This window comes from Styela clava, chromosome 14 (genome assembly GCF_964204865.1).
Source record: "Styela clava chromosome 14, kaStyClav1.hap1.2, whole genome shotgun sequence".
Lineage (NCBI taxonomy): Eukaryota > Metazoa > Chordata > Ascidiacea > Stolidobranchia > Styelidae > Styela > Styela clava.
In genome coordinates this window covers 11,683,392-11,697,103 of record NC_135263.1, presented here as the reverse complement: position 1 = coordinate 11,697,103, position 13,712 = coordinate 11,683,392, and the positions used below count along the sequence as shown (strand labels likewise).

Sequence of the window (13,712 nt, the reverse complement as noted above, 5' to 3'; positions counted from 1 at the left end):
TTCATTACGTTGAAAAAGTGAAATTATGTAAAGCCGTAATTTTTACGACATCCAATATAATTTAAACGTATATAAATAATTCTAACTATAACACAAAATATAGAAAAATACGAATAATTTGATAATTTGAGTTCACGGCTCACCATGTGATGCTTGGCGGCCAGTGTTCCCTCTAAGGTGTGTGCGCGCACGCAGCCTCTGAAAGAAAGTTGAGAAAGTTTGTTGTTGGCCCACTTATTACCCGGTTAGAACGCCAAAAATTTTTCATTGGTTTTTGCACAAATATTAGTCATTTCCAAAAAAGTGCGCACACACCAAAATTTCTGCGCACACATATAATACTACAAAAAATTAAAGGGAACATTGTTTGCGGCCCACCAATGGGCCGCAGACCACCGATTGAGAAGCGCTGAACTAAACTGAAAACACGTTTCGCTGACCGCAACACTATTCAAAATTGGTACTTCTCCGCGGGCCGCATATTTTTCCCTTGCGGGCCGCATTTGGCCCGTTGGCCGCACTTTGCACATCCCTGCGTTAGAATATGCCATTGTTTCTCGAAAATCTCTGCAGACAGCGCGACGCAAACACGGGCATGCTGCTATTTAAAACGCGAGAAAAAGCTTCATAACGTTATAAGATACCTGGTAACCTGGTTAAAAGTACTTCTATATTATCATTACTGTTGGAAAAAAATGGATTTAGATAAAATTGAAAGCAGATTGAGTGTGAATAACGTACAGATTCTTTCAATAATTTCGGTCACATTGTCAGCTGCAATTTCAGCTGTCACACCACAATCGGGTGTGTTCTACAATGCTATACCAAAGCACAGGTGAGGTTTACGTTATACTGTTTTGATAACATTTTGAAGAAGCTTGAAAGTTATTCTGTTACCTTCCTTGATTAAGAAAACGCGAGGATCTGGGAAAATTCTTCAGTTTATTGCTAGGGATTTAGGCTACATCCCAAGATCGGCATGGAATTTTTGGTATTTAATGACAACTTGCGAGAGAGAAAAAATAATTTGAATTTAATTATAATCATGTTGTTGGGCAATGTTGCCAATCGAAATTTCCACACAACACCACACAAAGTAACTAATCCACACAAAAACACATGTAATGTTTTGATGAAAGTATATAAACAAGTTATAGTTTTCACAAAACTTTCAGTAAGATAAAATTTCTACAGTAAGTTAATTGGTAGACAAATTCTACAGGCATGCAGCCGACTTACATTTGGCAAAAGGAATACATTACGATGTATTGTGCAGTGTAGTCAGTGGCGTGAGAATAACGTCATCGGAAGGCGTCACACAAACACAGAAAACAACTGAAACAAGAGAGCTCTGCTCATATATGTTCTGGCCTCTCCCTGCTGCCATTAAAAATGAAATGTCAACAATTAAATCTTCCATTTAATTATCAAATATTCTTGATGTAGGCTACTTTCAATGAAGTATATGAATGAAACGTAGTTATTCGATGAATGAAATAGTTCTAATCGTGAATTATATTATCAATCTATCATAGGTGAATCATTTCCGAAAACATTCATTCGATCTCTACTTAATAATTTTATCTAATTTCTTCCCCAACAGATGTTCGTTACCTGAGTTTGAAGACAAGACTCTTTTTAAAAATGCGAGTGAAGATGAGATAAAATCCTTGGCTATTCCTGTGAGTAGAAACAATTTAGGTAACTTTTGCCGAACGGAAATGCTTGGTTGCTTTGCGTGATTCCATTAATATTGGAATGATTAATTTTTTTTGTCGTGTGAATGAAATACTCCGAATGCAACTATTTTACAACAATCTTGAAACTGTAGTTATCTAAAAATATTATATATATTGTTCCGGTTATAGCAATGCTCATTTATTTTGCATGTTTCTAATTACAACTTTTTACACCATTTGTGTCATTCCTGCTACGTAGAATAACAGAGTATTCCCAATTGACCACAGAAGCTAGTTTAAACACCTCTTAAAATATGTAAACTTTCTTATCGGCATGAAGCAGTGAGATTATAAAATATCTTTCAAGTTAGATGATTCCTGCCATCGATACATCTATAATTCAACGGAATGTCTGATATCTGGAAATTTATCATGTCTAATTAACGCATCTGGTGATGGCATAATGAATTGCGACAAGGGCTATTTTTACGACAAGAGTTACTACGATAACACAGTTGTGACAGAGGTAATAATGCTATCAAATTACTAATCTCTATCAATGTTTCGGTTGGATCATTGGAAAATTTCTTGATTGTTTTCTGGGATATATCTGCTCAAGTGTCCTCATAAAAAGACCATATAATCCTTCTTAAAACAAGTATAGCCGTTTAAGAGTAGCATATCCTTTTTGAAAGCTACATAACCTCATTGAAAGCAGCATACCTACAATACGGGAGTTTCAAATTCTTTGAAATACATGGCTTCTTTAAACGAGTATAGCATATCCAGCATGGACATGGTCCTTGTTAAGGATCGATTTTTTTTTTCAGTGGGACCTGGTTTGGGACAGACGTGTTTTAAATTCCGTGTTACAATCACTGTATTTTGTTGGAATACTCGTTGGATCTACCCCAGCTGGATATATCTTTGACTGGTGAGTTATATACATCGCTGTTATACACACATGCGAGACTTAGTCGTTGACTTGATGAAGGATGGTTTTATATGGTCCCAATAGCTACCTGAATGGTCTCTTCTATAGTGGGCATATTGCAATATGGACTATGACAAGTGACCTGCGCAATCATTTGTGCGTAGTTGTAGGTACCAGTACCACTAGTTGAAGGTACCAGTACCACTATTCCTGAATAATGCCAAAGGCGTTAATCATCATTTTTGTGGAGGTGAGCGATACTTCAAAGTTGAGACTCGAGAGACTGAAGTACCATTTCTCGGATAAATTATATATCTATATATATATATTCAAGTCGTCAATAATGAAAGAAACCTTTTTCAAAAGGTTCGGACGTAGACTATCTCTTCTCATTCTTTCTGTTGGATTAATGGTATCTGGAATAGGCTGCACATTTGCTCCGACGTTCGAGGTTTATTGCATATTTCGTTTTCTGGAAGGTGCCACAGGATTGGCATTATACGGCGCTGCGTTTTCCTATGGTAAGTTTCGATGTTATAATTGTACTTATGATTGATTGATTTTCCCCTCTGACTATTCAGTAAAATTTTCTTAAGCAAATGAAATAGCGGGACAAAAATTGAGAATTACTGTTTTCACAACCACGCCTCTTGTAACTACAATTATTGACACTTTATTTCCAATGATGGCATACTCCTTACGTAACTGGAGAGATTTGAATCTGACCTGTAGTCTTTTGGCACTGCCGTTTATTATCACGTGGCCATTCATACCAGAAACGCCAAGGTAAGTCTTCTAATTTCTGCATCCTACCTTCCATATTCATTCGTCGTTTAGCTCTATATTCTGAACTAAATTTTTTCTTTTCGTTGGAATGTTCTGTTTCCATGTCTTTCGCTCTTTCATTTTACACTTCCGGTGCCATTAATATATTTTTCTGTTCACAATTACCTTCAGATGGCTACTTATGAAAGGAAGAGAAATAGAAGCAAGAAAGGTACTGAACCGATATGCCAGAAGTAAAGATACAATTATAAAAGACGAAGATTGGCAAATAATACTCGAAACAGAAAGGAAAAAGATGAAATTTGTCAACACCAGAACTCATCTGACCGATCTCTTCCGCCGGCCATTCATAAGAATCGTATCGCTTGTTATAATGTATATTTGGCTCGTCGCCAACTGTGTTTACTACGGTCTTGTTCTAAACGTCGGTTCCCTTATGGGTGAGTTATCTGAACGCACATTATACACCATACAATCATACATGTACGTTATGTGAAACTTGTGATCTATCCGAGATATTAATTAACGTTTTCTATAATGCAGACACGCAAATAGTTTATATTTCAAAATTTGAATGATCTATTCTGCGGAAAGTTCATAGATTAAAATAACACAGTCTGTGTTACACAGGCCATCCTTTTTCTGCCAACATAATAGATGCCGAGCTGTTAATAGCACTTTCCTCGATAACTTCGTCATAAAGAGCACCTCGCTGTTGAGGAACCTTTGAAAAGGGGTGTGTTGAAAATTGTATAGTACCTGATCAAACTTGTTTAGCCGGCTCTCAGTTTTGTTGAATTTTGTTCTTATTGATTGCAAAGGGTACTGACCGTGATAACTGGTGCTGTATGTTATGATACGGTCACTATTTGTATTCGATTATCATATATTCAACAAACAGCGGCTACAAATTACTTGTTATCACTTAGTTTTGCACCTGATAAAAGCAGCTTTCTAAAACCGCGTCTGTTTCAACAAAACATATAATCCGTTCCATGTTACTTTTACAGGGGATCCTTACTTAAATGCAACCCTGAATGGTTTGACTGAAATCATCGCGGTACTTGTGTTCGCTATTGTCAACAAAAGCTATGGAGCCAAACAATGTCTTATAGTCGGAATGTTTGGTTCCGACTATATATGTTATGTTTTACAGCAATGATTACAGGGAAAATAGATGACACAAATGAAAGTTAGTATTGGAATTCACAGTGAAGTAAAATCCGATAATCAAATATAAATAGCCATGTTCATCATGACGGTGAAGTTTTAAGTAGTTCATTATAGTGTTTTCAAAGCGATGAATTTCACATTTTGTAGGCTTCTCTGCCTTCTGCATTCTTCAATTTATTTTTAATGATCCTCGCGTTGGTCCACGAAGGTGACTTCTGGAAAAATGACGTTATGATTAAAATAAAATTAAGTGTCGTAACTGTCACTTGAAACTTGTGAAATTCCCTACTCCGTCCATCATCCAAGCACAGCAGCTAGCTTTTATAATGTTCACCTTAACAGTTGCACTACAAATTGTACGATGGGCTTCTATTGCTGGAAAACTCTTTGCTACTGTTGCCTTCTTCGCTTCGTACCAATATACGAACGACGTTTTTCCAACCATCACAAGGTATGATAGTATTAAATATCCGTATTGAAGTGATGCGGTCTATGATAATAAATATTCTAACTTGGTTCATTTGGTCAGCGTTTTCAACAATATGTTGACATATCGCAAGATCATGGTAATTCAGAATAGTGAGAACGTTTTTTGTTTGCTTACTTTACAGGGGCAAGGCCATGGCGCTCGCATCCACATGTGCAAGACTGGGTTCTATAATCATACCATTTGTTATTCAAACAACGTTTGATACATTATGGATTACACAAGTGAGATCTTAGTTACAACTACTCTAGTACTGTTGTGTATATATATACTACGTAAAGGGAATGTGACTATCATTTCATTTGTGTGTGCGTTTCAAGGCGCATCAGCTTGAAAGAAAATCCAAGTTTTTTAGTATACAATCAATGAGAATCTTGTACTCGGGACTGTCCGAAGAAATTGCTTATATTAAGCACTGTCTTTGATATAGCCAGACGAGTGTCACTGTCAAAATCAAGACGGTTTCTAGATTTTGTTTGATGGTAACAAGACCAGAAAAACCAGATTTACACAGATAAGTTGTGGCAAATTGAACTAGCAGTGAAGAAGTTTTTTGCTAAGTAATGGGTAAGAATCCGATGCCACTTTTATAGCTGCATTCAAGAGCAGGCTTTTCCACCGACAGAAATCAAACTTGGCCAATGTTGCTTTCTTGTCAAATCCAACTCGCTTGGCAGCCAAGAAACTGCCAACGTCTTTTAACCGGGGATGATTTTTGTCATGGTGGTTTTGGAGTTTAGATGGACTTGATGATTCATCGCTTATTACGCAAGAGCAATGCAGGCTTTGGGCACATTCTCTGTCATCTTGATTTACTTTTGTAAAGCCAACGTAACTGTCGTTCCATTTTCGTATTTTGGGCATTAGGAATTTACAAATAGGTTTTTGCCTTCATGATACGATAGCGAAAGTTATTTCGCAGTCTAGTGAAACCGCCCGTCTGCAGGTTACCAGCGACCTATCAGCGACTATTTTGATTGGTAGATTTAAAAAATCTATTACAAACAAATAATTCACGCACAATAAAGTAAATACACCCTGTGATCAAACAACATATTCAGGTAATGAAACTGCAGTGAAGGCCTGAACGGGGAATTGTTTTTTAAAGGAAAGTATGCAAACGAAATCCCGTTATGATCAATTATTAGACTTGTGTCGTGGCCCCCTCGAACTGCTTCATGGCCCCCTTGGGTTGAGAACCACTGCTCCTCACATACTGGTAGTCCATGCTGCGAGAAAATGAGATTCACAAATATCGTAAATATTGGAGGTAATTTTTTCGCGCCGAATTAAACGCCTCGTAAAGTGCTTCCTCCTCACATTTTTCAATAAATTGGCATTCGACAACTTTCTTCAACACGCTGGAGCGCTCGCAACTAGTCACAAGCTAACGAGCCCAGTTCTCGTTAGCAGTTCAGCCTGTTCTTAATTAGCAGGCATTCAAGTTAAAGAAGTCGTGTGACAGACATTATCTGAGTACTGAAAATTTGAAATTGACTGGTCCATTATTTTTGGAGAAAAGTGATTTAGAATTTAGAAAAAAGATAGCAATTGCCATAACTATATTTCAGTTAAACAGTAAACATTATCTTGTCAGACCTGTCTGTAGGTTTAACAGCAAGATATTATTAACTGAGGCAAGATGACTTGAATGAGAAAATTTATACTCCATTGTCACGTTGATTTACTACGTCGATATAATACTGTGCATGAATGCTTTATTTAAAATCATTATCGTGTGGTTTCAGCAATGCGTAATAGCAAATAGCGATTACGGGATAATTATTTCTTATCTTCGCTTTAATTCAAACTTGGCTCAGAATAAAAGCAATATTGAAGCGTGGTTGTGAATTTATCGTAATAATTTCGTTTATTCAAATTTTAGGCTTTATTCGGAATTCTTGGACTCAGTGCTGGTCTGACAATGTTGGTTATGCCAAAAACTTCATCTCATTCTTTCACCACAACCATACAAGAAGCAGAAGAATATTATCATAAAGAAATGACCTGGATAGCTAAATTTGTCGGATAACACAAATTTTGTAATTGAATGAAAATTTTAGTTAATATTTATTTCGCTAGGCAAAACATAAATCCGCCAAATCTACTCTAATTCTGGATGAGGTAAACAGAACTCTTTGCTTTCCTACTTAATTGTGAAGTACTACATCACTGTCCGGGACCCTCAGTTCTGAACAGATACACTGTTAAAAATTTGATTTAGGGTCCAAAAAAACTCTTGGGGGTTAAAAAAAAAATAAAAAAAAACTTCAGTCCACTATTTAAAATTAAATCATTATATATTTAGTTAATATTGTATCATTCCGCGGGTAGTCAGTTCGCTAGTTGTAGTGCCCGATCCCTCCAAACAACGGACAATCGAGTATTCATCAAATCATATAATATAAAATTCACATGGAAATATATCTATTTCCTAATAAAAAACGAGTGAAAGTCACCAGAAATAACCATTCTTATATGCAAAATTCGAATAGTTAATCTTGTATCATTCCGCGGGTAGTCAGTTCGCTAGTTGTAGTGCCCGATACCTTCAAACAACGGGCAATCGAGTATTCATCGAATCATATAATATATAAATTCACATAAAAATATATCTATTTCCTTACAGAAAACGTGTAAAAGTCACCAGAAATAACAATTCTTACATGCAAAATTCATCAATTATCCACAATCAACAAGATACGAATTTGGAGAAACTGAGTACGACGCCACTGGCACACACATGAATGATTTACATCAACTCAATGAAGGATTGCTTGCCATAAGAAAATTAAGCAAATAATAAGAAACATTCATTGTCACAAAAGTTTTTATGAATGAGAAACTCCTGATTCTAGAATCAGTAACGACTAAAACAATATGACACCCGCACCCTTATCGCTAGACTACAGCAGTGATGCGGTTTCAAAAATAGGTATGCTTACCAGAATCCCTGTATATCCACCAGACGATTCCTTGTGCTTCAAAACGACACAATAAGTTGGATAGTCTGATCACAGACGTAAAACGACTGTATTTCTCAGCTGTAACACACTAGTTGAATAGATAAAATACAGAGCAACCAAAACACGTCCGACCTTCACGGCAGTTAGAACAAGAAGAGACGTCATGCTAAAGCAGAGTGGCGTGGACAGAGGTGCTCGGAGTCAGACAAGAAATGTCGGATCTACTCATTTGGAAGATATATTGGTCGAAACCACAGCTCTGACTACTCATACTTCTGTACTCGACCCCAAGACAATACAAACATCAATAATCAATAAAGCAAAAACAAATTCCCGCCCCGGCACAATACCAGCCATCACGCCAACAGGCTGCGTTTGTTGATCACGTGATTGTCCAAATCAATCAGACAAAAACTCTCGAATGGGCAATATTTAGAAGGAGTCAAAATAAGGTGTGAAGAAGCAAGTCCTCTTAGGGGAAACTGGATAAAAATGATCAAATATAAAAATAATTAGAGACGATCCAGGGAGGCGTTTTTACAGTAAGTAGTTAAGGGAAAATGAATCATTTGTCATATGAACAAAGACACTTCAATTATCATTTCACACTATTCTAGCAAAATTCTCAAAAGGTATTGAATAAACCGCACCAAACGACTTGGTCATTTTTCTGCTCTGTGCCACTATCTTATTTTGGTTACGGCATTGTTATTTTTCAGCATATGTGATATGCGCTTCAGCATTGCCTTCATCTATGGCTCGACTTATCTTTTATATAGACTACATAGTGTCATATTTATTGCAATTTAGTATTATTACACGCTCAAATATATATATATAAATGTATCAATGTCGTCCACAAATATTTTTTCGAGTTTTAGTGACAATATTTATTATCATTTTTTTTTTGATATTTGCAAGGTAGATTGAAACGTGCTTTTCTAGTTTGTATGCACCTTTTTACCTGAAGTGTCATACGCCATCGGCAGATGACTTCTTTGAGCGACAACTGAGTTTAATTCGGAATGTTCAAAAATTTAATTAAATAATTTGATCATTTTTTTTTTATTTGAAAGGGAAGCCCACTTACAATGTTGGAAGATTTATAGGTAATTTCTTCGACTCTTTGTGAGAATTATCCAAATTAGCGTAAATTCGTAGGTGAGTAAGAAGTATATGGCTAACATGGCGGCAACAGTAACATCCATATGCATGAAATGAATTCATATTTTGTATACTTGGAAACTAGATAATAAGAAGAATGGATAATCTTTCTAAATTTCATTGACACATTTTTATTAGTCATAACTCACAACAATATTTTAAAAATTTAATGTTTTGCAGAAACATCTTAACTTGATGACTTGCCATAGTGTTCTTCACATTATTAGACAAGTTATGTGAACACCAGGTTTGTGCCAGTGTATAGTGTGGGGTGTTAATAAAAATTCAACCCAATGTCTTTATGTATATATATATGTAGTATTTTAATATGACTTTCTCTCACAAAGGGCAGCATTTGGTTCTGTTTGGGACGAACACCACAAGTCGGTCCATTGTCCATCTTTAATGTCAATTTCTGCACAGTCTTGATCCTTGTTGTATCTGACAATGTTGTTTGGTTGTCCTACTGCCCAGTAGGCTTCCGAGTCTTGTAAAGGGTGCCCATCAAGCCATACCCAGGAACCCTCTCTCCGGTTATCTGTTAGACCAATCCATGCACTTCGTCCACGTGGTTCAACAACATTTGTGAAGATGAAGCTGGAAAGTAATTTTTTAAAATCACTCAAAAGTAGAAATATTTAATTTTTACTGTGTTAATAAACATTTATACAATCACTATCGCAAATCATAATATATTATTTTCATAATATTCTGCCATATATAAATAATAAATATATATATGATTCGACTGCGAATATTCGAAGTACACAACACTAATTTACATACTTGTGCATATTTGTGTCTCTCACGCCAATGTGAGCAAGCTTTCCTTCAAGAAAAACACATTTCGCTTTTGCTTCTTCCCATTTTGTGTATTCGCTCAATGTCACATGATACTCATATCCGTTTGGGGCTTGAATCCATCCGCGATTTGCTTTTCCTGCAAACCCAGATGAATATTTTTATCTATTAATATTTGGCCAAACTGTGGCATATATTTCAATTTTAAAATCTATCAATACTCAAAAGGTATTTCTACCAACCATCAACCAAGGCATTTTTTCATCGGTACGTGATTCATATTTGTTTGTAACCCATAAAGTAACGTATTCAACCTGATCAACTATCGCAGATTTATATTATCCTAAATAGCACTAAAAAAGGCTCAACACAGACTTATTTTTATGATGTTTTGATAACATCTTAAAGACGCTACTCTACTTACTCTGTAGTTTTAGTTTCATATTTGTAATTGTCGCGTTAGCATCGAATCGAAATAGATCTATATCGTGCACGGATTTTGACAGTGAGTGCAGTTTAGCTTCCATCATCTGACCCTTTCCTCGAACCCCTTGTATCGCTGAAGTTAAACGTGACTCTAACTGAGTCAATTGTGCTGGATTGTAAGAAAGAGATGTTGCACTTGTTTTGAGTGATTGTATTTGGGACTTCATGACGTGGTTTGCGTTCGCGTTTCCTTGAGTTTTTGTCAGACATTGGTTTATTTTATCAGTCAAGTCAGTTATTTCACTCTGAAAATCTATTTTTTGAGAATTCATCTGAGATCGAAGTTGATCGAGATGATCTTGAATTGACAGAATTGCAGATGTAGTCATATTTCTTTCCTTGTTCAAAACGTTGATTGTGTTTTCTAGTGAATTCGTTTTCCTTTCCAAGACGTTTTCCAAATCATTCAGAGTAGATTTTTGAACATGAGCTTTTACCGCCAAGTCCCGTAGGAGCGATTGTGAGGTCATAACCAACCCTAAAATAGTGCGGAAGGAGTTTTCATTATAAATTTTCAAATCCGCTATCGACTCTGAATTGTTTACGTGAGCGTCTTGAATCTGATTCAATATCACGTTAAGGTCTTCCAACTGTGATTTCGACAATCTATGTGAATGTTTTAAACTTTGTATTTGATCCGCCACATGTAAAGTCCTATTTTCATTGACTTGTAACAATCCTCGGAGTTGGTCTGTTATATTAGATATCAACGATGTCTCCCAGTTTATCATTTCGTCTCCAGCAAGTTCTAAAGTTAGGTCGCTCAAAACTTCGATGAAAGTATCGTTTGAAATTTCTGGACTCATTCCACTTCCACTCCCCGAATAGGACTCGTTTTCGAATAACGAAGTTGTTGAGGAATAATTAAAAGTTGGAAAATGTATTTCTTCTCTGGGAACGTCCAACTTCGCCGCATCAGATATCTGTAAAAGTGATATTACGATTATTTTCACAAATTGGTGGCAATTCTCTTTCTTACATTGCATAGGATGGAACGAATACATTAAAAAATGTATTTTAAAGTTGTGTTAACGTAATTGCGATCCACAACAAGAGAAGTGAATTGCAATATTAGGTACTTCAAGATTCATTTTTAACCAGTTTCTGGCTATTTGTTCCAACAACCTAAATCAGGTGGTTCCAAAGTGACGAGGTTAAAGGGCCGCAAAAAAAATTGCAGCAGTCGGGAAAACATAAATGTGATTAAAATATGCGAGTTTAGTTTCGTTAAATATATCGGAGAATGATAGTTTACCGTTCTAATCAGCTTATTGTTATGTTGCATGCGTGGCGTTTTTTGTTTTGTTTTAAGGAAGATTTATAAAGCTCAAACAAGACAACAAAACAATGTATTGTTTCCTGCTCTCGGATACTGCTTCAGATCTGCGTTTTGTCACTGCTGTCACGTGGATCACGCTTAAAAACAAGGGTGTGTTTGAAATAAAATAAGGGCACAAATCGTCCCTCATGATGAGGAGTTACTTGGCGCGAGTTCAAGATGTGAACTTGAGATGAAAAGCGCGACTCATATCATGGGCCGGGCCCTGTCTGCACAAGACAATTTATTCTTCGTGCCCCCCATTTCTTACGCATGCTTCTTACAGCCCGCGTGTCAGGGTGTGGACCACCTTGACTTAAATTATTATTAATATATACCAGTAAATAGCATTTTCAAATCTAAAGCATACCTGGTGTCCTCTTGGTCGATCTACATATGATGCTATGCTCAAGAGAAACGCAGAAAATGATAACACAAGTGCCAGAAATACCACCAATCGATCACGCGGCATAGATCGCGTATGGGACCACAGAGAAGATATTCTGTATGAGAAATAGAACATGACGTTGTCTACAAATTAAAGAACCTATTTCGAGTAGTGAGTATATTGTATATTGTATGACTAGATAGATCTCCGGTGGCCAGATTCCATTGATCAAATCCACTTATATTCAGGCTTAGAATTCGTTTTAAACTGTTCTAATATTGTTGTTGTTCATATGTTATTTGGCACTGATGTCATCAGTGGTTTTTTGCGTCATTAACCAATTCAAAATCAAATTCTGAACTAACACACTCTATACAATATTTACAAACAAATAGATATACAAATAAATTAAATATAATAAGTAATTTTTTCTAAATATTTCTGCCCGTGGACAAGTAAAGTTCAATGACAGTTTCAATCAATTCCATGCTACTAAACACTTCCTATACAAGGTCAATTTCAATTTAAGTTTTCTTGCTTTCCGAATGAATGGAATTCTCTAGTGCAGTGGTTCTCAACATTTTATGACTCGTAGCCCCCTTTCGGAGGCTTTTAGCACTCATGGCCCCCACTTTAATATTCTAGAGGTATTAATAGGGTTGTTTTCATTGATAGATACCAAATCTCATTATGTTAAAACAATTTGCACAAAAGAGAGCGAAAACACCCTGCGAAATAACCTTGTTGAGCAGCAAACTAGGAAAAACTGTGAGATTTCTTTTAGAGGGCCCCGGTTGAGAACCGCTGCTCTAGTGAATGTATTGCCTTTTTTGACTCGCTACTTTGACAAAATGATTAAATGAATATTCATTTAAGCGCATGATAAAAAAAATTATTTTGATGTGATTCCAAAATAAATGTTGGCCTCTTCAAAACGAAAATTTCTTGCGCGAATCAATAATAATTTTGTTTGTTCATTTCAGTATGACGTCACCTGGACAATCCATAAGATCGTAAACTTGAAGATGTTTCTGCAGAGGTGGTGAGATATCTCACACTGTCTGTATCTCCATGATAATGCACATCCATGACCGCACTTTCTACTTGAGTCAAAATATTTTGAGAACTCACAACACAAAGCTTATTCAATATTTTAAAAAATGCGGCAAATGCAACCTCGGTTAAATGAAATTTGATTATCAACAGCAAGATTGCTACCTAGGATAGCATGTCTTAAAAGGTTCTAGGAAAATTCGCTGCAGGAAATTTCGCCGTAGGAAATCTCGCCGCAGGGAATTTCGCCGCATAGGAAAAATCGCGCATGAAAAATCGCGAGAATTTTGCTGTAAAACAAGTATTCAAGTAGTAAGAAATTTTCTGTAGCGGATTTTCCGGGCACGGTTTTAAATGGGTATATATAGATTATATACATGTTAAAATATAGTCATGTATTTTAAAACCTTTTGGTATGCGCTGTTTTTATTGTAATTTTTTGCAACTTAATAAAAGGTAGAAACAATAAAACGAGAA

General features: G+C 36.1%; 3 protein-coding genes across 3 annotated transcripts; 2 read left to right on the top strand and 1 right to left on the bottom strand.

Annotated features, from left to right (window-relative positions):
• Positions 1–695: 695 nt before the first annotated feature.
• Positions 696–3,895, top strand: LOC120341001 (solute carrier family 22 member 3-like). The gene is made up of 6 exons (XM_078120079.1): positions 696–835; positions 1,604–1,682; positions 2,510–2,613; positions 2,980–3,134; positions 3,210–3,399; positions 3,571–3,895. The coding sequence occupies exons 1-6, from the start codon at positions 696–698 to the stop codon at positions 3,893–3,895; spliced, it is 993 nt and encodes a 330-aa protein (XP_077976205.1).
• A 653-nt stretch (positions 3,896–4,548) lies between these two features.
• LOC144432163 (solute carrier family 22 member 16-like) lies at positions 4,549–7,125 on the top strand. Its single transcript, XM_078120293.1, has 4 exons — positions 4,549–4,591; positions 4,915–5,023; positions 5,184–5,283; positions 6,945–7,125. Exons 1-4 carry the CDS (start codon positions 4,558–4,560, stop codon positions 7,089–7,091), a joined length of 390 nt encoding a protein of 129 aa, XP_077976419.1. The 5' UTR covers positions 4,549–4,557; the 3' UTR covers positions 7,092–7,125.
• A 1,817-nt stretch (positions 7,126–8,942) lies between these two features.
• On the bottom strand, positions 8,943–13,496 carry LOC120340987 (uncharacterized). Its single transcript, XM_039409400.2, has 5 exons — positions 13,177–13,496; positions 12,165–12,297; positions 10,415–11,399; positions 9,976–10,129; positions 8,943–9,786 (listed from the first exon to the last, which is right to left on the bottom strand). Exons 1-5 carry the CDS (start codon positions 13,269–13,271, stop codon positions 9,513–9,515), a joined length of 1,641 nt encoding a protein of 546 aa, XP_039265334.2. The 5' UTR covers positions 13,272–13,496; the 3' UTR covers positions 8,943–9,512.
• Between the last annotated feature and the right edge of the window lie 216 nt (positions 13,497–13,712).